The 20,835-nt window shown below is 32.5% G+C and overlaps 1 protein-coding gene and 1 long non-coding RNA gene across 3 annotated transcripts; one reads left to right on the top strand and one right to left on the bottom strand.

The window, feature by feature from the left end:
- Nucleotides 1–213: 213 nt before the first annotated feature.
- Nucleotides 214–16,087, bottom strand: LOC133039195 (uncharacterized protein At2g34160-like). 2 transcript variants are annotated; one of them, XM_061118032.1, is made up of 5 exons: nucleotides 15,834–16,087; nucleotides 15,673–15,721; nucleotides 14,860–14,922; nucleotides 669–733; nucleotides 214–546 (listed from the first exon to the last, which is right to left on the bottom strand). In XM_061118032.1, exons 1-5 carry the CDS (start codon nucleotides 15,948–15,950, stop codon nucleotides 448–450), a joined length of 393 nt encoding a protein of 130 aa, XP_060974015.1. In that variant the 5' UTR covers nucleotides 15,951–16,087; the 3' UTR covers nucleotides 214–447. The 2 variants fall into 2 exon arrangements, with proteins under 2 accessions (XP_060974015.1, XP_060974013.1); XM_061118030.1 differs by lacking the exons at nucleotides 14,860–14,922; nucleotides 15,673–15,721; nucleotides 15,834–16,087 and adding exons at nucleotides 829–891; nucleotides 1,621–1,669; nucleotides 1,782–2,026.
- LOC133039199 (uncharacterized) lies at nucleotides 11,496–14,923 on the top strand. The gene is made up of 2 exons (XR_009688611.1): nucleotides 11,496–12,087; nucleotides 14,007–14,923. It is a non-coding gene; the product is annotated as an uncharacterized LOC133039199 (long non-coding RNA).
- Nucleotides 16,088–20,835: the final 4,748 nt, after the last annotated feature.

Below are 20,835 nucleotides of genomic sequence, written 5' to 3'. Positions count from 1 at the left end.
ATGATACGAAGATTATATTTCAATGCTTCGGATTTGGAATATAAATAAGTTAAAAGAAATAAATAAATAAATAAAAGGGAAATTACCCCGTATATTATTTTTTTAACTTTTTTTTTTTTTAATTTGCGGTTTGAATTTCTAAAATAGTTGCAGCCCTAGTTGCAATAAGAATTTCTGTACGATTTTTTGTTGCAATTTAGGTTGCAGCGCTAGTTGCAATAAGAATTTCTATGTAGAATTCCATAAAAAATGCAAAAAAAAAAACTGTTTTAAAGTGTAAAAATAAAAAAACAAGTAGTTCCAATATGGTGAAAAGTACACTAGGGTGTAAGGTAGTAACAACGTAATCTAAGCTGGATGATACAAATGGCAAAAAAAAAAAAGAGAATTAATCGATCTAGAACGCATAATGTGAAAGGGTGTGGTCCTATGAGGTCACATCTTTGATCAGCTCTGCTCCTCGGCGGCCTCTCTAGCTTCCTTCTCCTCTTGGGCGGCAGCCATCAATTCATCGAAATTTGCTGTTTTCCCAAGCAATATCTCAATCTAGGAAGGAGTGAAAAACCAAGTTAGAATGTCACAAATGTACTATTAGTATAACTGACATTAAATATTAAGAACACTTCTCAAGTAGCCAAAATGCTCCAGGGTTTTGCAAGAAAGGTCACCTTGGCTTTTTGGACAGGTCTCCCTCTAGAATCATCCTTTATATCAACAGTCGATGTCATAATCTCTGCAATTATTTTAAGAATACATAAAAATTGAGATCTTATTTAAAGCATTTCTTTCAAATAACTAGCAAGAGCAAAATTGAAGTTTTAGTCTCACTCTTCTCAAGAGCCAGCCCATTGTTCTTTAGGATTTCTGCAATTGTTACTACGGTAGCAATAGCTGCAATGGTACAACCAGAAACAAATTAAAACACATAAAGTATAGCAACTAACAAAATAATAGCATATACAGAAACATATAAACCGCAAATCACCTATAAACAGAAAATACAAGGTTCAATCCATTTACCACCTTTCCATTATATAATTTTTCTACAGTCAGAATCATTAAAAAACCATCCCTATTATTCTCTTACCTTTACTTTTCTGGTTTGTAATAAGAAATTTCTTCATTCAAAATCCAAAAAATAGTAACAACAAACATGGTAGGACACAGCCCAGACCAAGGTCAAAGCCATATAGAAAAATAAAAGACGGAATAACACCAAGAAAAGAATAAACTATAATATCTTCCATACTTGGTATTTGTCATAAAAACCCATCCATCTTTACCTTTCTATTGAAAGTAATAACTAGTACAAATTTAATGGACTGTACTCAGGTAATATCTAGTCAAGACCATCACAGATTTTAGGCTTACCTAACAGCTCCTAAGAAGGTTTCATAGTACTTCACACAAAAAAGTTTGGTACAATATCAATTAAAAAAGTAATCAAAAGTCACATTAGCTTGTAGGTACAAGTTGTTCAAGTTAACAAATAACTTTTTTTAATCCAAAAAATTAGTGACCTGAGCTTGAGCTTATTTGGATTCAGCCTAATATTTCCAACACTAGTAAAAAATATACAAAACGAAAAATACAGAGAAATTAGTTTTAGGATATCCATACCCATTCCTAAGGCTGAGAGCTCGACCTCATTGTATTGTTGCATGTATCTCTGAAAATTGGAAATAAAATGTGAAACACTTGTTAATCCTAAACCCTAAATCAAATCAAACTTGATGAGTACATAAAGAATTAAAAAACCAGGGTGAGGTTTAGGGTTTTACCTTTGCCAAATTGACGTAGAAGAAAAGAGGCTTCTTTGTATTGGAGACCTGAATACGGTTCCTCTTTTGAGAATCTGCGACATTCATGTTGTTGACGCCATCCGTAATCTCTTCCATTGCAGAAAAATACAAAGCAAACTGTACTCAAAAACCCTAGCCCTAAATCCTATTTGGTCTTCCCTTCAAGGTCACTCTCTCTCTCTCTAATCTCTGACTACCCTCTCTCTAGAAAAGCCCCCAAATATATAACGATATAATGATATATTCCTAAATTAATTAGAATTATCTGTTCCGTAATTTTTATCCAAAATATTATTTTAAATATTATATTTTATATAAGTTATTGATGAGATATTTTATTTTGTTAAATTACAATTTAAATTTAAATTTTTTAAAATAATACAATGGATCGTAAATTTAATTTTTACTAATTTATTTTTTTAATATAACTAATTAAGAAATGTTAAAAGATATTAATAGTGTCTAACACATTTTTCGTTATGATATTTATATTAGTGCAATTAACTATCACTGATATCAGGTTGGTACTAGCTTCGTAGCTCGCAATAGGGATGGAAGGTTAGTTGAGGCTTTTTCAACGGTTTATACCACAAGCTGTCAACCTACTGTTGCAGAAATTTTGAGCGTCATGGAGACACTAAGTTGGATCAAGCAGAAGAATAAGTCGAATGTGATCATTGAGACTGATTGCAGTTTAGTAATTGAGACCAGGCCCGGCCCTGGGCATAGGCGGGCTACGCCTGTGCCTAGGGCCCAAAAAAAAATATTTACCTTTTAAAATTATACCATTTTTTTAATGATTTTGAAAAATACTATATTTTTTTCTAAATAAGAGCCCAAAATAATTTTTTTTTCTATGGCCCACTAAAAATCAGGGTCGGCCCTAGTTGAGACCATTCGTAATTCTGTCTCAATGCTATCTATATTTAGTTTAATTGTTCAAGAATGTCAGCTTATGTTTTCTTCCTTAGATAATATTTTTATTTGTCAAGTTAAACGGTTTGCTAATAAAGTCGCGCACTATATAGCATGTGGTACTTGTTACTGGTTTGACTGTCTTTTCACTAAGAGTAATGTTCCTTATGCTTTTCAGTCTATTGTATTAGCGAAATTATCTCTCTAATAAATTTTAATTTTCATTCACAAATAAAAAAAAAAAAAAAATTCTCCGCCACAACCGTAGTAACACCAATACCAGTAAGTACCATCTCGTGCCCAGCACCAACGACCAAAATAACACAACACACTATCAAATATCATTAATCTTACTTATTTTAAATATTTTTATAGTTACAGAAAAAAAAATGTAATTAAGATTAGGGTGCACCCAGTTATCAAAAAAAGATTAGGGTGTACAAATTGCACTACAAATGATACTGTTCAGCTTTTTTTTTAAAAAAAAACTTCATTCTGTGTTTCTCTCATTTTGTTGGGCCGGCCTAAAAATTTATTTTCAAAATTGCCAATTTCTTTCAAATATAGATAAATATATGGGTTTAGTATACTGAAAATTAAAGACACTGGAGTGGAGTCTACTATTAACTTTTTCCTGATCAATGGTGGGTACTAACAACTTGTAAGAAAGAAAAAATTGTACATCGTAAAAGTCTTTAAATACAGGATAAGGATAGTGACAAGAATTATGGATAGAAAGTTCATTAAAAATATTGATGTGATACATTATCAAATTTTATCTCAAAATTAATTAGAGATGAGTAGAGTAGTTTATATTTTTATATGTGGCTTAATAAGAACAATATTATCCAAAAGACTATGTTATCAATGGATTAGTTTGGTTCAAAATTTTATTTATTTTTTAACCAAACCAGTAATATTAGTTTTTTTTTTAAAAAAAAAAAAAAATCAACCGAACCAAACTAATTAAATGCTCAAACAAAACCAAACTAATCCACTTAAAAATGGGTTGATTTGTAATTCGTAAATGTTCTCATTCTTTTTTTTTTTTACTTTAAAGTATTATACGTAAACAACAATGAAACTAGATATTGGTAAAGTCAATATTAAGGCAACTATAAATATTATGCCTAAGATTGTTCTTACATATTAATATTTAATTAAAAAAATTAAAAATCTTCTTATATATGTATAAAAACAGTTTGATTTGGTTTGAACTACAAGTAAAAAATTTAAAATTGTGACCGAACCACAAAGTTATAAACAGTTCGAATCGACCAAATTATTGACACTGAATTTACTTGTTTAGATCTCAAATTATTTAGTCCGAATTAATTGGAATTTGAAACTACAAATTGTAAATTATATGAACAACCAAAGAGACTTTTATTATTAGATCAATAACATAAAATGATGAAATAAGGGAAAAGAGAATGAGAGAGAGAGGAGATATAAGAAAATACAATCTTGAGATTTGCTTAAAGCACACCAAAATAGTTTATGAAAGTGAATGTGTACTTCTAGTACGAGTTTGTTTAGTTGTGTTCGTGCTTCTATTTTTAGCTTCTCAAGAAGTTGTTTACGAGAAATCTATTAAATCTTACTTATTTAAATTAAATTTTAAGAGCTAAAAGTTAAAGGCTACTTACACGAAGTAATATTTTTGGCAACATTTTAATATTTTTAGGATTAAATGTTAAAAAAATAATCCTCCACTTAAACTGATATTCAGACCAGATACAAAGGACAGAAAAGGAAATATATACAAAATCCCTAAGTTGGCCTTCGGCCTCTAATTCCCTAACTGAAATTAGTTAGAATGGATTAGGAAAATCCATACCTAACTAATATCAGTAACTAACAATATTAAACACATGCTGAAATTAAAATAAAACCCTAGATCTATAAATATACCTCAAGCAAAATAACCAGATTAAGTTGGTTGAGGGTGTTCTTCAAGATCCAGAACTTTGAAGCTTGAAGAATCAGAGATTGAAGCTCGTACATGCAAAGAAAAACAACAGAGGGGTTAGATCTGTAGAGAGTAGGAGGGATTAAACACGTATCAAACACATAAACACTTGTATTAAACTTAAGATTACCAAATAAAATTTACCCGTGACTTGGAATCTTCATGATTGTACTTCGCATCGACTCGATATAAGTGGAATCGAGCTCTCATATTTGAGGAGCTCAAACGGAGACGTAGCCAATTTATTGGTGAACTTCGGAAAATCTCGTGTTTTCTAAACTTAGATCTTTCACGTTTTCGTGTGTGTATTGGGTGTAAAGATCGATCATTTTGATCCGATCTTTTCTTCAGGTTTGTGTTTCGGGATTTCGGTTTCTAGGGTTTGGATTCGAGTTTCTCTTCGAGAAACTCTCCTCGTGGTTTCTAGCATTTCGCAGAAAGGAAACAAATGAGAAGGTTCTCGATCCATTCCTAGGTTTTGTTCAAAGACAAAACGGTCGTTTTGGGGTTAACTTTGAAAAGTCAAAGTGAACAGAGAAAGGTCGAAATTGACCTCGGTATTTCGATTCGTTTGCTTTGTTTGGCAGGTGGCAAGATAGTAAATTCTATCTTAAAATTCCTACAATGGTATCAGAGCTTGGTTGAAGCTGGAAAGATCAACATTCAAACATATCAAGAAGGATAAGAACTCAAGCAAGAAATCAAGAAACACAAACAAGAAATTCAAGAACTCAACAACACCAATCTGAAATCTTTAACAAAGGATTTCTGGGACATTTTCTAATAACCATTATAACTGAATTGCCTATTATTATCTATTTCATCTGATTTTACATAACTTTATTAATTATGAGCAATTTAAAGGTTGACATTGACAAATTTGATGGTTCTGGTGATTATAGGATTTGGAGGAGAAAGATTAAGTCACTCTTGGCTCACCGTAAATTATCGAGAAAGTACTTAATGACCCTATAGAATGGCTGTATGACTACCAAGATTCAACAAGAAGAATACTTGAAACCGCTACTGGTATCATGATATTTAACTTATCGATGCCATTATCAAAGTTAATTGATAAGGAAGAAACTCCTCGCCTGCATTTGGAAGAAACTCGGAAGAACAAGTTTTCAACCGTAAATCCTTAACCAACAAGATATTCTTGAAGGAAAGGATTTTTGGGTTTGCAAATGAGTTCATCCAAATCCCTTGATCAAAATTTGGATGAATTCTTAAGGATGCATATTGAACTTGCAAATTTCGGGGGAAAATGAGGCACTAAGTTGATGAAAACCGTGCCATTATTATTCTAAATTCATTACCTGAATCCTACAGAGAAGTCAAGACCGCTATTAAGTATGGAAGGACATCTATAACCCTGTAGGAGGTGATCTCTCGCACTCAAATCTAAAGACTTAAATGAGGACAGAGAAAGGTGGACATTCTAATGGTGAAGTCAACTCCGAGTAGGGCGCACTGTGTCCAAGAAAACCTTGGAATAACAGTGAGGTAGAAGTCAAGGCAGAGGTTCAAACAAACAAGGAGGTTTTCAAAGAGTGCATCAAGTTCTAACCCTAGAAACTCGATGAAACTAATGGTCATATAACCGTGGTAAACCCGGGCATTTCAAAGAGATCACGTTATTTCTTGAAAAGAAATAACAAACAAAAACCACATGGACAGGGAGACTCTAAATACTCAAACTCTAAACCTAAATCCGATATGCATGATGCTAATATTACTTACCGGATATGAAAGTGGTGAAGTGTACCAAGTTGGACCATCCATCAAAGATGAATGGATCCTTGACTGGTTGCACTTTCCACATGACTAATAATAAAGCTTTTATGTTTGATTTCAGAAAACAAATGGAGGCAGTAGTTATACTTGGAAATAACTTGTGACTCGTGATATACAAGGTCATGGATCTATAAGCTTTAAAATGCATGATGGAATGGTCGTAACTCTAAGTGAAATTAGATATGTTCCTAACCTAGCTAGGAATCTAATTTCACTAAGTGTTCTAGATGACCAAGGCATAGTTAGCAAGATTGAATCTCGGCCAAATGAAAATAAGCAAAGGAGCCCTAACTATCATGAAAGGACACAAAGATGGAGGCTTATACTACTTAAAAGGACAACCAAGCTCGTACCTTGCAATTACACTCGCTCACAGCAACAATGATAACTCAAATGCAATGCTATGGCACAAGAGGCTAGGACACATGTTGAGAAAGGATCGCAACTAATGAGTGAACAGCAACTTACTAAAGTAAAGACAAGGTATGCAAACTTGATTTTTGTGAGTTGTTGTGTACTTGGAAAACATCATAGACCGAAATTTTCCACCGGCACACACAACACTAAGAAAATACTGTAGTATGTTCACTCGATTCATGTGGGGACCAGAGAAAACAAGTACTCATGGTGGTCGTGTATATTTTTTATCTATTGTTGATGATTTTTCTAGGAAAGTTTGGATTTTTTGTTAAAACATAAAAATGAGGCTTTTTCTAAGTTTACACGATGGAAAACACTTGTGGAAAATTTAACAAATGAAAAATTAAAAACTACAGGATGACAAATGGATTAGAATTTTGTAATGATGAATTTAACAATTCTTGTAAAGAACATGGCATACGAGACACGGGACGGTTAGAATAACACCCCAACGAGAATGGAGTTGCGGAGAGAATGAACAGACCATTCTCGACAAAGTGAGATGCTAACATTTGCAATGCGGACTATCCTGAGGTTACGGGAGAAGCGAGCTAACATTTGTGTACTTAATTAACAGGGAGTCCATCCGGTGCAAATGGATTCAAAACTCTGAGGAAAAATGGTACAGTAAACCTCTAACTTATCTAATCTCGAGTGTTTGGTTGTGCGGCATATGCACACCAAAGTGTTGGGGAAATTAGAACACAGAGTACATGAAATGTGTTTTACGGGATATCAGGAAGGAGTTAAGGGATATAGACTTTGGGTTTGGGAACAAAAAGGGTTTAAAACTATTAATAAACGGGGATGTAATATTTAAAGAAGATATATTTCCATGTTTGCCTATTTCTTCTAACCACTAGTGCGGGTACAAAAGACCGAAAATGCGGGTAACACGAATGAAGAAGCGGATCTATTCGGGTGGAACAAAGCCGATGAACACACACGAACGAACCGGGGAGATCGAGTTCGAGTGGAACACAGGAAACCGAGTTCGGGTGGAACTGATGAAGACAACTGCTTGACATTGTTGATGAAGGCACTCGAGAAGACTTGGGGGATTATCAACTAGTCGAGGACGAGAGCGAAGAATTGCAAAGACCTAATCCTAAATATAGTTTTAATATTTGGGATGAAGACATTGCATATGCCTTTATGAGTGAGCTTGGAAATGGCCAATAATGAACCTCGATCATATGAAGAGGCCATTAAAGGACCAAATTCCGGGAAATGGAAAGGTGCGATGGATGAAGAGATGGAATCTCTTAAGAAGAACGAGAACTGGATTGTAGTGCACCTAAACCTAAAGACAAGAGCATAGTGTGTAAATGGCTATTCAAGGAGAAAGAAGGCAGAACTAAGAATGAACCTATAAGATACAAGGCCAGATTAGTGGCCAAAGGGTTTACACGGAAGGAGGGTATAGATTTTAATGAAGTGTTTGCAGTTGCAAAATACAAGACTATAAGGATAATGCTAAGTCTAGTACTCTCGATTCAACCTAGAAATTGACCAAATGGATGTTACTACTTGCTTTCCTACATGGTGAACTAGAAGAGGAGATCTACATGAGACAACCTAAAGGATATATTGAAAAAGGGAAGGAAAACTATGTATGCAAGCTAGTTAAGTCAGCTGTGGGTTAAAACAGTCTCTAGGCAATGGAATAAAAGGTTTGATGGATTTATGCTAAAGGCTGGGTTTTAAAGTTACTTGTGATCCTTTGTTTGTACTACAAAGGTGCGATATTAATAAAGTCATATATCTACTTCGTATGTAGATGATATGCTTATAATCGGTAAAGAAAGGGCAAGAGTAAACACGATGAAGGGCCTACTCAATGCGAGTTTGAAATGAAAGACCTAGGGAAGCTACTAAGATTTTGGGAATCTCTATTAAGAAAACGGAAAGCGAAGGGACACTTATTCTAAATCGGGAAGACTACATACACAAGATAATTGAGAAATTCTCAATGAAGGGATCTAAAATTGCTAGCCAACCTATGGCCTCACAGTTCACACCTTATCTAAGAAGCAATGCCACGAGAGCGAAAGTGAGAAGGAGGAAATGAGTAAAATTCCCTATCTTAATGCTATTGGATACATTATGTACTTAATGGTAAGCACCGGACGACCTTGCTTATGCTATTAGTGTACTTAGCGGATTCATGACAAATCTGGTAAGACACAACGGCTTCTTGTATGAAATGGTTACTAAGGTACCTAATTGGGACAACTAAATTGGGACTCGAGTACAAGCAACGAGGAAGCACGTGATAGAATGCTTCGGTGATGCGAGACTATCTTTGGAGATAGAGACGATGGGAAATCTACATCGGCCTATATACTACTGCTTAGGAGGAAATTGTGTAAGTTGGAAAGTCCAATTACAACTTTGTTGTGGCATTATCCACTGGCGAATCGGAAGTACATTGCAACTACGGAGGCCATTAAAGAAAGCATATGGGTTAAAGGAGTCTAGAAGAACTAAGATTACTAGACACAAAACCGGTAATTTACTCGATAGCCGGAGTTGTGTACACATGCGAAACCACATGTTCCATGACGAACCAAGCACATAGAAATAAAGTACCACTTCATCGGAGATAAAGTGACACGGGGACACATAAACATTGACAAGGTGCCTACGAAGAGAACCTACTGAGACATGGGAACTAAAGTGATCACCTATCTAAGTTTAAACATTGTTTTAAACTTAATAGGGAGTTGGATCGAGATAAGGTGATCCTTTGGATCACGGAAAGGCATGACCCTCGAAATGACTCGACCCTTTATAATATCGGCTCGAGTGAAGGATTAGGTGGAAATTGTTAAAAAAATAATCCTCCGCTTAAGCGTATTCGGACAGTCTGAAAGGACGAGAAAAGGAAATATATACAAAATCCTTTAAGTTGGCCTTGACTCTAATTCTACTTGAAATTAGTTAGAATGGATTAGGAAAATCCATACCTAACTAATATCAGTAACTAACAATATTAAACACATGCTGAAATTAAAATAAAACCCTAGATCTATAAATATACCTCAAGCAAAATAACCAGATTAAGTTGGTTGAGGGTGTTCTTCAAGATACAGAACTTTGAAGCTTGAAGAATCAGAGATTGAAGCTCGTACATGCAAAGAAAAACAACAGAGGGGTTAGATCTAGAGAGAGAGAGGGATTAAACACAGAATAAACACATAAACACTTGTATTAAACTTAAGATTACCAGTCAAAATTTACCTGTGACTTGGAATCTTCATGATTGTACTTCAGATCGACTTGATATAGTGGAATCGAGCTCTCATATTTGAGGAGCAGCTCAAACGGAGACGTAGCCAATTTATTGGTGAACTTCGGGAAAATCTGGTGTTTTCTAAACTTAGATCTTTCTGTTTTTGTGTGTGTATGGGTGTAAAGATCAGATCATTTTAGATCTGATCTTTTTTCTGGGTTTGTGTTTGGGATTTCTGGGTTTCTAGGGTTTGGATTCGAGTTTCTCTTTGAGAAACTCTCTGCTAGGGTTTCTAGCATTTCAGAGAGAAAGGAAACAAATGAGAAGGTTCTCGATCCATTCCTAGGTTTTGTTCAAAGACAAAACGGGGTCGTTTTGGGGTTAACTTTGAAAAGTCAAAGTGAACAGAGAAAGGTCGAAATTGACCTTGGTATTTGATTCGTTTGTTTGTTGGTGTAGGGGGCAAGATAGTAAATTCTATCTTAAAATTCCTACATTAAATAATTTTTTTTTGTATATTTTTATATTTTTTTAATTACAATTTTAAGGTGTTTTATAAAAATAACATAAAAACAACAAAAAAATGACATACAAATAACTAAAAAACAAACAACAATATTACAAAAAATAAAAAATGAAACCATCAATAGTCCATTTTTAAAAAACATAAATAGTAAAATATTTAAAATTTCATATAACTGTATTTTTATAAAAAAATTAACTTTTTTTTTTTTTTGGATATTTATGAAAATATCCCAAGTTAAAGTTATTGATTTTGGTTACCTAACTAGTAGCAAAATTACTTTTAGAGCTTCAAATGTAGTTTTCAAAAACCCAACCAAAGTAATAGTAAAAAAATTATGTTTCATTTCAACAAGATCTTATTATTCTTCTTAATTCAATGAAATACCACTTGATCAGAAAACTGAATTCGAAAATGGGTCTTGGGTCCCCTTGATTTCATGATCTCACTGATGATCTTTGTTTCATTCTGGCCTTACCTATAGCCATATTGGGCAAGTTTTATGGGTATTCTAGACTTCAGCATAGGCCCAGTTGGTGATATGGTCCAAATTTTAGGCCTAAGTTGCTTGATGATTTTGGACCTTGGTTCAGTTGTTCCCCTCCAACTTATTCGGCCACTAATTTACAAAACAAAATCCTTAGTTTCATTTTGTATTTGTTAGTTTGTATGAAAGTTCCAATATTTTTTTGCAAACTTTGGATATAAATATAATAGTAATCATATAATATTGTAATTAATAATCTTGTGGTCAAACAGTCCCAACCTACCAATTGCTGGGTAGCTTGGGTGTCCCTGAGAAGCATATCTGGCTCTTTAACCTACCAAAACTATATATGGGAATATATCTTTCAAATATCTCATCCTACTCAACTTTTAAATACCCCATTCTATTCCACTAAAGTGGTGTTTAATAGCAACATTGGATTGTTATAGCAATAGTAATGAGAGTGTAATGTACTAGGAATGTCAATCTGGGCTATTTTCGCGGGCCGGGCCGGGCCCCCGGCCCGACGGGCCGACTGTGGCCCGAATGATTCGGGCTAGCAAAGTGGTATATATTATTTCGGGTCGGGCCCGGCCCGGCCCGGTTTCAAATATTAAAAAAAAACTTAAATCCCTAAAAAAAAATCTCAAATTCTAAACCTAAATCTCACCACTTCTTTCTCAGACTCTGCACTCCGTGGCTCCTTCATCTCCAGCCCCGCCGCCGACGACTCTGTCTCCCTCACCTCTGCCACCCAAGACCCAATCTCAAATATTAAGTAGTTATTATTTATTAAAATAAACAAATAAATTAGAGAGAGAGAGAGAGAAAGAGAAAGTGGGTGTGACTGAAACTCCAAGGAAACAAATTCACTTTCCTCAATTCGAAGAAGAAAGATAGACGGCTTAGGCAGTCCTCTAAGTCTCACAGTCACAGGTATTTGTTTTTGAGTTTTAACTATATATATTATTTATTAATTCATATAAACAATAATTGGGTAGCTAAGCAATTTGCCGATGATCATGTGTTTATGGGTTTTGAGTTGTGGTGGGTTGATTCGATCTCCTTTTACTATGCTTGGTGAGAAACCCATTAAAGGAATTGAGACCATAATTAAAAAAAAAAAAAAAAATTATTTCGGGCGTGTATTAGTGCCTGGATGTTGTGATAAATTGTATTAGTGATCCCTCCCTTGCCCTTGAAATCACAAGAGGCCCTTTTGCTTGCAATATTATGTCAATGAACGTCTGATGTATATTTTCCACAAGTGCTGTTTGTCTTTACTCTTTAGCTTAATATCTACCTTCCATAAGTTGCATTTATACCCCTTCTAAGAAAATATTGATCTTAGTTCAGGTGTTTTGAAGGCTCTTTTTTTATTTTTATATATATTTTTTTTTGTAGAAAGATGCATTATAAATACTGTTAGCTATAGTATTTCTCATAGTTATATGATGTTCTTTGGAGAGGAATTATGACAAATTCAAAAATTCTATACTAATATTATGCAAACTTGTTCAAAAAAAGTGATGAGAAGCTAATAAAGTACAAGCAGTATTATTACTTAACTATTTAATAAAACCATTACTAATTAAATACCCAAATGAAACAAAACAAAATAATAAGTATTTTTTTTTTTTTTAAAAAAAAAAAAAAAAGCGGGTCGGGCCTAACCCGGCCCGATTATCTCGGGCCGGGCTTGACCCGCTAGGCCAAAAGAAGGAGTCGGGCCGGGCCGGGCCGGGCCAAAGTGATGTCGGGCCGGGCCGGGTTTGTGGCGGGCCGGGCCGGGCCCGGCCCGACTGACATTCCTATAATGTACTATAAATCTTTAACTGAAGGAAGAGTATAAGAGAAAGGCATTAAGGTCATTTTTGCTTTTATATAAATGATGTAAATTGTAATGGTGAATAAGTACTGATATTACATAAATATAAATATGGAGTTTATTAGAAATATTCTTGTATTGTTAATGTTTAAAAAAATAATATCACATATATAAAATAAATGTGTTACTTTTATTATTATCAACCGGTTCTATTCCAATTTTCTCAACCATATATACAATCTGAAATACTAATAGAGTTGTAAGTAGTGTAATACAGTAGAGTTTTTATCTAATAATATACATTTGAAGCTACTAAATAAATTATATTTTAATTAAGAAATTATAAATAATTATAATTTAGGGATTATTATTATTTATAATCGATTTAAACTATGATTTAATTTTTATATAAAAAATTAAAAGTTATTTGTAAATAATATTTTTTTAGATAGATATTCTACTATGAGTGTTTTATCGTATAGTTTACAAAAACTAAATCAATCGAAGAATTAATTGAATTACAATGATGATGATGACTGTGTTACGATTACACTAAACTTATAACATGGTTTAAATAGTAATATATAGGATCATCGTGTGTCATTAATTATAACATGCAGCTATTTTTAACTTTTACATGTTACAAATTAATTATAAAATATATATGTTTTTTCTTTAGAAAAAAAAAGATTAAATTAATGAAGTAATGTCAATTCATGAATATGCATGCATGAGTATATTTTCAATAATAGGAGTTTGCTTAGATCATTTCACATAAAAGTTATGGAACAGGTTTCTTCAGTTCATGAAAAGCCACAATACAAATGTCCTTTTTCCCTTTCAAAAGTCAAATAATAAAACAAATCTCTACATCAATCTATATTCAATGTCTATATATTTACTGGAACGATTTTCCCCATATATATAATATAAATTTAAATATATATCAAATCATTTGTAACGTTTTTGATGGAGATATCTAATTAATTAATTTAATTTCTAACACAAAAACTTTTGTTTTCTGCAGTACTTAAAAGTAAGCTGTTTACATAATTTGACCAACTTGCTCCGAGGCCCCAAATGTACCCTTCTACTACATTAAAACTTTAATAATTAAGCTTGTTTTTCATCAGATTAAAAAAAAAACAAGTGTGTTTTGAAGAAAGAAAAATAAAATATATTAAAAGGGAAAGAAAGTAGAATAGAATGTCAAAATTTATTTCTTTCATATTTATATTGTAATTTTATTATATTTTCTTATTATTTAATATATATTTTTTTTATATATACTAATAATATTTGGCTCGCCTCACTTAGTGCCGGATCTATACCTGGGTGCCACTAATGGTGACAATGGAAGGAGATGACCTACCATACATAAAAGTACATAATTACTATTTTTCTAAAAAGGATCAAATAAATAATCATGATATTTTATTTGCTATTGCTATAGATGTGTTTTTATTCAAACTACTACTACTCCTTAAAATGTCCAATGAAAAAGAGCCTGAACCGACATGTCTTTAGATTTAAAAAAAAAAAAGGAAGAAAAAGAAAATGGCAAATGCTGTCTAAATTATTATTACACTTGCATTGCACTAAATTAAGTCGGTTGTCATCATCATCATCATTTTTAATCGAAAACTCAACTACTCATCGCCGCATTATCATATCAAACATCCACACAAGGCAATCCCACTTAATTGGTGTACTCTCAAATTCCCATTAATATGTACTTAATTGGTGTACATACACACGTAGAGAAATGTTAAAGGTATCAATGGTGCCTAACACCTTCATATGTGTTAATATCGTTATTAGTTCAATTAAGCATTTCTTTCAAATAACTAGCAAGAGCAAAATTGAAGTTTTAGTCTCACTCTTCTCAAGAGCCAGCCCATTGTTCTTTAGGATTTCTGCAATTGTTACGACGGTAGCAATAGCTGCAATGGTACAACCAGAAACAAATTAAAACACATAAAGTATAGCAACTAACAAAACAATAGCATATACAGAAACATATAAACCGCAAATCACCTATAAACAGAAAATACAAGGTTCAATCCATTTACCACCTTTCCATTATATAACTTTTCTACAGTCAGAATCATTAAAAAACCATCCCTATTATTCTCTTACCTTTACTTTTCTGGTTTGTAATAAGAAATTTCTTCATTCAAAATCCAAAAAATAGTAACAACAAACATGGTGGTAGGACACAGCCCAGACCAAGGTCAAAGCCATATAGAAAAATAAAAGACCGAATAACACCAAGCAAAGAATAAACAATAATATCTTCCATACTTGGTATTTGTCATAAAAACCCATCCATCTTTACCTTTCTATTGAAAGTAATAACTAGTACAAATTTAATGGACTGTACTCAGGTAATATCTAGTCAAGACCATCACAGATTTTAGGCTTACCTAACAGCTCCTAAGAAGGTTTCATAGTACTTCACACAAAAAAGTTTGGTACAATATCAATTAAAAAAGTAATCAAAAGTCACATTAGCTTGTAGGTACAAGTTGTTCAAGTTAACAAATAACTTTTTTTAATCCAACAAATTAATGACCTGAGATTGGCAAGGTGAGCTTATTTGGATTCAGCCACATAATCGATAATATTTCCAACACTGGTAAAAATTATATAAAAAGAAAAATACAGAGCAATTAGTTTTAAGATATCCATACCCATTCCTAAGGCTGAGAGCTCGACCTCATTGTATTGTTGCATGTATCTCTGAAAATTGGAAACAAAATGTGAAACACTTGTTAATCCTAAACCCTAAATCAAATCAAACTTGATGAGTATATGAAGAATTAAAAAACCAGGGTGAGGTTTAGGGTTTTACCTTTGCCAAATTGACGTAGAAGAAAAGAGGCTTCTTTGTATTGGAGACCTGAATACGGTTCCTCTTTTGAGAATCTGCGACATTCATGTTGTTGACGCCATCCGTAATCTCTTCCATTGCAGAAAAATACAAAGCAAACTGTGCTCAAAAACCCTAGCCCTAAATCCTATTTGGTCTTCCCTTCAAGGTCACTCTCTCTCTCTCTCTCTCTCTCTCTCTAATCTCTGACTACCCTCTCTCTAGAAAAGCCCCCAAATATATAACGATATAATGAGATATTCCTAAATTAATCTGTTCCGTAATTTTTATCCAAAATATTATTTCAAATATTATATTTTATAAAAGTATTGATGAGATATTTTATTTTGTTAAATTACAATTTAAATTTTATATTTTTATAAAATAATACAATAGATTGTAAAGGGAAATTTGAATTAATATGCTTAAATTACCTAATAATTTTTCTCTTAAATACAAAGTTAGTAAAATTGGTCATATATGACCACTTTATCAATTTTCCTAAACTACCCCTCTCATTTGAAACCCTCTCTCTTCGTCTCTCTCAGCCGAACAAACCCAACACCCAAAACAACCCATTTCAGCCACCACGGTTAGCACACGGACTCGCAGCCTTTCAAGGAACTCGCAACCCACTCGACGAACTCGCAACCCATCTCAGCCCCTTCTCTCTTCATCTCTTTCTAACCGAAAAAAAAACACCACCAGGTCCGATGGTCGGATCATTGGGTCCGATGGGGTCCGAATTTTTTTTTTCTTTCGGTTAGAAAGAGATGAAGAGAGAAGGGGGCTGAGATGGGTTGCGAGTTCGTCGGAGTAGGTTGTGAGTTCGTCGGAGTGGGTTGCGAGTTGGGCTGTGCGATAACCGTGGTGGCTGAAATGGGTTGTTTTGGGTGTTGGGTTTGTTAGGCTGAGAGAGACGAAGAGAGAGGAAGAGAGAGGGTTTCAAATGAGAGGGGTAATTTAGGAAAATTGGTAAAGTGGTCATATATGACCAATTTTACTAACTTTGCATTTAGGGGAAAAATTATTAGGTAATTTAAGCATATTAATTCAAATTTCCCATTGTAAATTCAATTTTTACTAATTTATTTTTTTAATATAACTAATTGAGAAATGTTAAAAGATATTAATAGTGTCTAACATATTTTTCGTTATGATATTTATATTAGTGCAATTAAGTATCAAGTCTCATATTATGTTGACAACAACGATTATTGGATCAAACCAGCAGTAGGTAAGCTCAAAATTATTGTTGATGGAGCTGTTTTTGAAGCTACAAACCAGGTTGGTACTAGCTTCGTGGCTTGCAATAGGGACGGAAGATTAGTAAATTGTTCAAAAATGTCAGCTTATGATTTCTTTTTTAGATAATATTTTTATTTGTCATGTTAAATGGTTTGCTAATAAAGTCGTGCACGGTATGACACGTGGTGCTTGTTATTGGTGTGACTGTCTTTTTACTAAGAGTAATGTTCTTTATGCTCTGCAGTCTATTGTATTAGCAGAATTATATGTTTAATAAATTATAATTTTCATTCAAGAAAAAAGTCTCCGCCAAGTAGTAACACCAATACCAGTAAGTACCATCTCGTGCCCAGCACCAACGACCAAAATAACACAACTAAAAACTATACTCTATCACATTCACATGTCACCAGTTTTTAAACAAATATCTCATATATACTTTTAAAATATGACCAACTATACACACACTATCAAATATCATTAATCTTACTTATTTTAAATATTTTTATAGTTACAGAAAAAAAAAATGTAATTAAGATTAGGGTGCACCCGGCCAGTTATCAAAAAAAGATTAGGGTGTACAAATTGCACTACAAATGATACTGTTCAGCTTTTTTTTTTAAAAAAAAACTTCATTCTGTGTTTCTCTCATTTTGTTGGGCCGGCCTAAAAATTTATTTTCAAAATTGCCAATTTCTTTCAAATATAGATAAATCTATGGGTTTAGTATACTGAAAATTAAAGACACTGGAGTGGAGTCTACTATTAACTTTTTCCTGATCAATGGTGGGTACTAACAACTTGTAAGAAAGAAAAAATTGTACATCGTAAAAGTCTTTAAATACAGGATAAGGATAGTGACAAGAATTATGGATAGAAAGTTCATTAAAAATATTGATGTGATACATTATCAAATTTTATCTCAAAATTAATTAGTGATAATTAGAGTAAATTACTTTTAGAGCTTCAAATGTAGTTTTCAAAAACCCAACCAACAAGATCTTATTATTCTTCTTAATTCAATGAAATACCACTTGACCAGAAAACTGAATTCGAAAATGGGTCTTGGGTCCCCTTGATTTCATGATCTCAGTGATGATCTTTGTTTCATTCTGGCCTTACCTTTAACCATATTGGGCAAGTTTTATGGGTATTCTAGACCTCAGCATAGGCCCAGTTGGTGATATGGTCCAAATTTTAGGCCTAAGTTGCTTGATGATTTTGGACCTTGGTTCAGTTGTTCCCCTTCAACTTATTCGGCCACTAATTTACAAAACAAAATCCTTAGTTTCATTTTGTATTTGTTAGTTTGTATGAAAGTTACAATATTTTTTTTGCAAACTTTGGATATAATAGTAATCATATAATATTGTAATTAATAATCTTGTGGTCAAACAGTCCCAACCTACCAGTTGCTGGGTAGCTTGGGTGTCCCTGAGAAGCATATATCTGGCTCTTTAACCTACCAAAACTATATATGGGAATATATCTTTCAAATATGTCATCCTACTCAACTTTTAAATACCCCATTCTACTCCACTAAAGTGGTGTTTAATAGCAACATTGGATTGTTATAGCAATAGTAATGAGAGTGTAATGTACTATAAATCTTTAACTGAAGGAAGAGTATAAGAGAAAGGCATTAAGGTCATTTTTGCTTTTATATAAATGATGTAAATTGTAATGGTGAATAAGTACTGATATTACATAAATATAAATATGGAGTTTATTAGAAATATTTTTATCTGTAAAAAAATAATATCACATATATAAAATAAATGTGTTACTTTTATTATTATCAACCGGTTCTATTCCAATTTTCTCAACCATATATACAATCTTAAATACTAATAGAGTTGTAAGTAGTGTAATACAAGTTGTAAGTAGTGTAATACAGTAGAATTTTTATCTAATAATATACATTTGAAACTACTAAATAAATTATATTTTAATTAAGAAATTATAAATAATTATAATTTAGGGATTATTATTATTTATAATCGATTTAAACTATAATTTAATTTTTATATAATAAATTAAAAGTTATTTGTAAATAATATTTTTTTAGATAGATATTCTACTATGAGTGTTTTATCGTAAAGTTTACAAAAACTAAAACAATCGAAGAATTAATTGAATTATAATGATGATGATGACTGTGTTACGATTACACTAAACTTATAACATGGTTTAAATAGTAATATATAGGATCATCGTGTGTCATTATTTATAACATGCAGCTATTTTTAACTTTTACATGTTACAAATTAATTATAAAATATATATGTTTTTTCTTTAGAAAAAAAAAAGATTAAATTAATGAAGTAATGTCAATTCATGAATATGCATGCATGAGTATATTTTCAATAATAGGAGTTTGCTTAGATCATTTCACATAAAAGTTATGGAACAGGTTTCTTCAGTTCATGAAAAGCCACAATACAAATGTCCTTTTTCCCTTTCAAAAGTCAAATAATAAAACAAATCTCTACATCAATCTATATTCAATGTCTATATATATATTTACTGGAACGATTTTCCCCATATATATAAAATAAATTTAAATATATATCAAATTATTTGTAACGTTTTTGATGGAGATATCTAATTAATTAGTTTAATTTCTAACACAAAAACTTTTGTTTTCTACAGATTAAAAGTAAGCTGTTTACATAATTTGACCAACTTGCTCCGAGGCCCCAAAAATGTACCCTTCTACTACATTAAAACTTTAATAATTAAGCTTGTTTTTCATCAGATTAAAAAAAAACAAGTGTGTTTTGTAGAAAGAAAAAGAAAATATATTGAAAGGGAAAGAAAGTAGAATAGGATGTCAAAATTTATTTCTTTCATATTTATATTGTAATTTTATTATATTTTTTTTATTATTTAATATTTTTTTTATATATACTAATAATATTTGGCTCGCCTCACTTAGTGCCGGATCTATACCTGGGTGCCACTAATGGTGACAATGTAAGGATATGACCTACCATACATAAAAGTACATAATTACTATTTTTCTAAAAAGGATCAAATAAATAATCATGATATTTTATTTGCTATTGCTATAGATGTGTTTTTATTCAAACTGCTACTACTCCTTAAAATGTCCAATGAAAAAGAGCCTGAACCGACATGTCTTTAGATTTAAAAAAAAAAGGAAGAAAAAGAAAATGGCAAATGCTGTCGAAATTATTACACTTGCATTGCACTAAATTAAGTCGGTTGTCATCATCATCATTTTTAATCGAAAACTCAACTACTCATCGCCGCATTATCATATCAAAAATCCACACAAGGCAATCCCACTTAATTGGTGTACTCTCAAATTCCTATTAATATATTCTTACTCTCCATCGACATATATACACATAGAGAAATGTTAAAGGCATCAGTGGTGACTAACATTTTCCTATGTGTTAATGTCACTATTGGTCTAACTAAATATCATGTCTTATATAATTTAATATAATAATTTTTAAAAAGTATCGCTAGCCAATCACAATGCGACATGTCAAGAAAGTGCTACACTCAGGCCCGACCCTGGGAAGAGGCGGGCTAGGCCTGTGCCTAGGGCCCACCCAACCCAGGGGCCCAAAATTTTTTTTTTCCTCTTTTAAAATTATACATTTTTTTACCGATTTTGAAAATACTATATTTTTTCTAACATAAGAGCCCAATTTTTTTTTTTTTTTCTTATGGCCTACTTTATTTCAGAGCCGGCTCTTGCTAC

Source organism: Cannabis sativa, chromosome 1, assembly GCF_029168945.1.
Source record: "Cannabis sativa cultivar Pink pepper isolate KNU-18-1 chromosome 1, ASM2916894v1, whole genome shotgun sequence".
NCBI lineage: Eukaryota > Viridiplantae > Streptophyta > Magnoliopsida > Rosales > Cannabaceae > Cannabis > Cannabis sativa.
The sequence above is the reverse complement of the archived record's forward strand: the minus strand, read 5'-3'. Positions and strand labels throughout refer to the sequence as shown.

Coding starts and splice junctions, on each gene's coding strand:
- LOC133039195 (XM_061118032.1), bottom strand. CDS start 15,950: ATGGAAGAGATTACGGATGGCGTCAACAACATGAATGTCGCAGATTCT. Junction 15,722..15,833: donor TCTACGTCAATTTGGCAAAG/GTAAAACCCTAA, acceptor TCCAATTTTCAG/AGATACATGCAACAATACAA. Junction 734..14,859: donor TGGGCTGGCTCTTGAGAAGA/GTGAGACTAAAA, acceptor AAATAATTGCAG/AGATTATGACATCGACTGTT.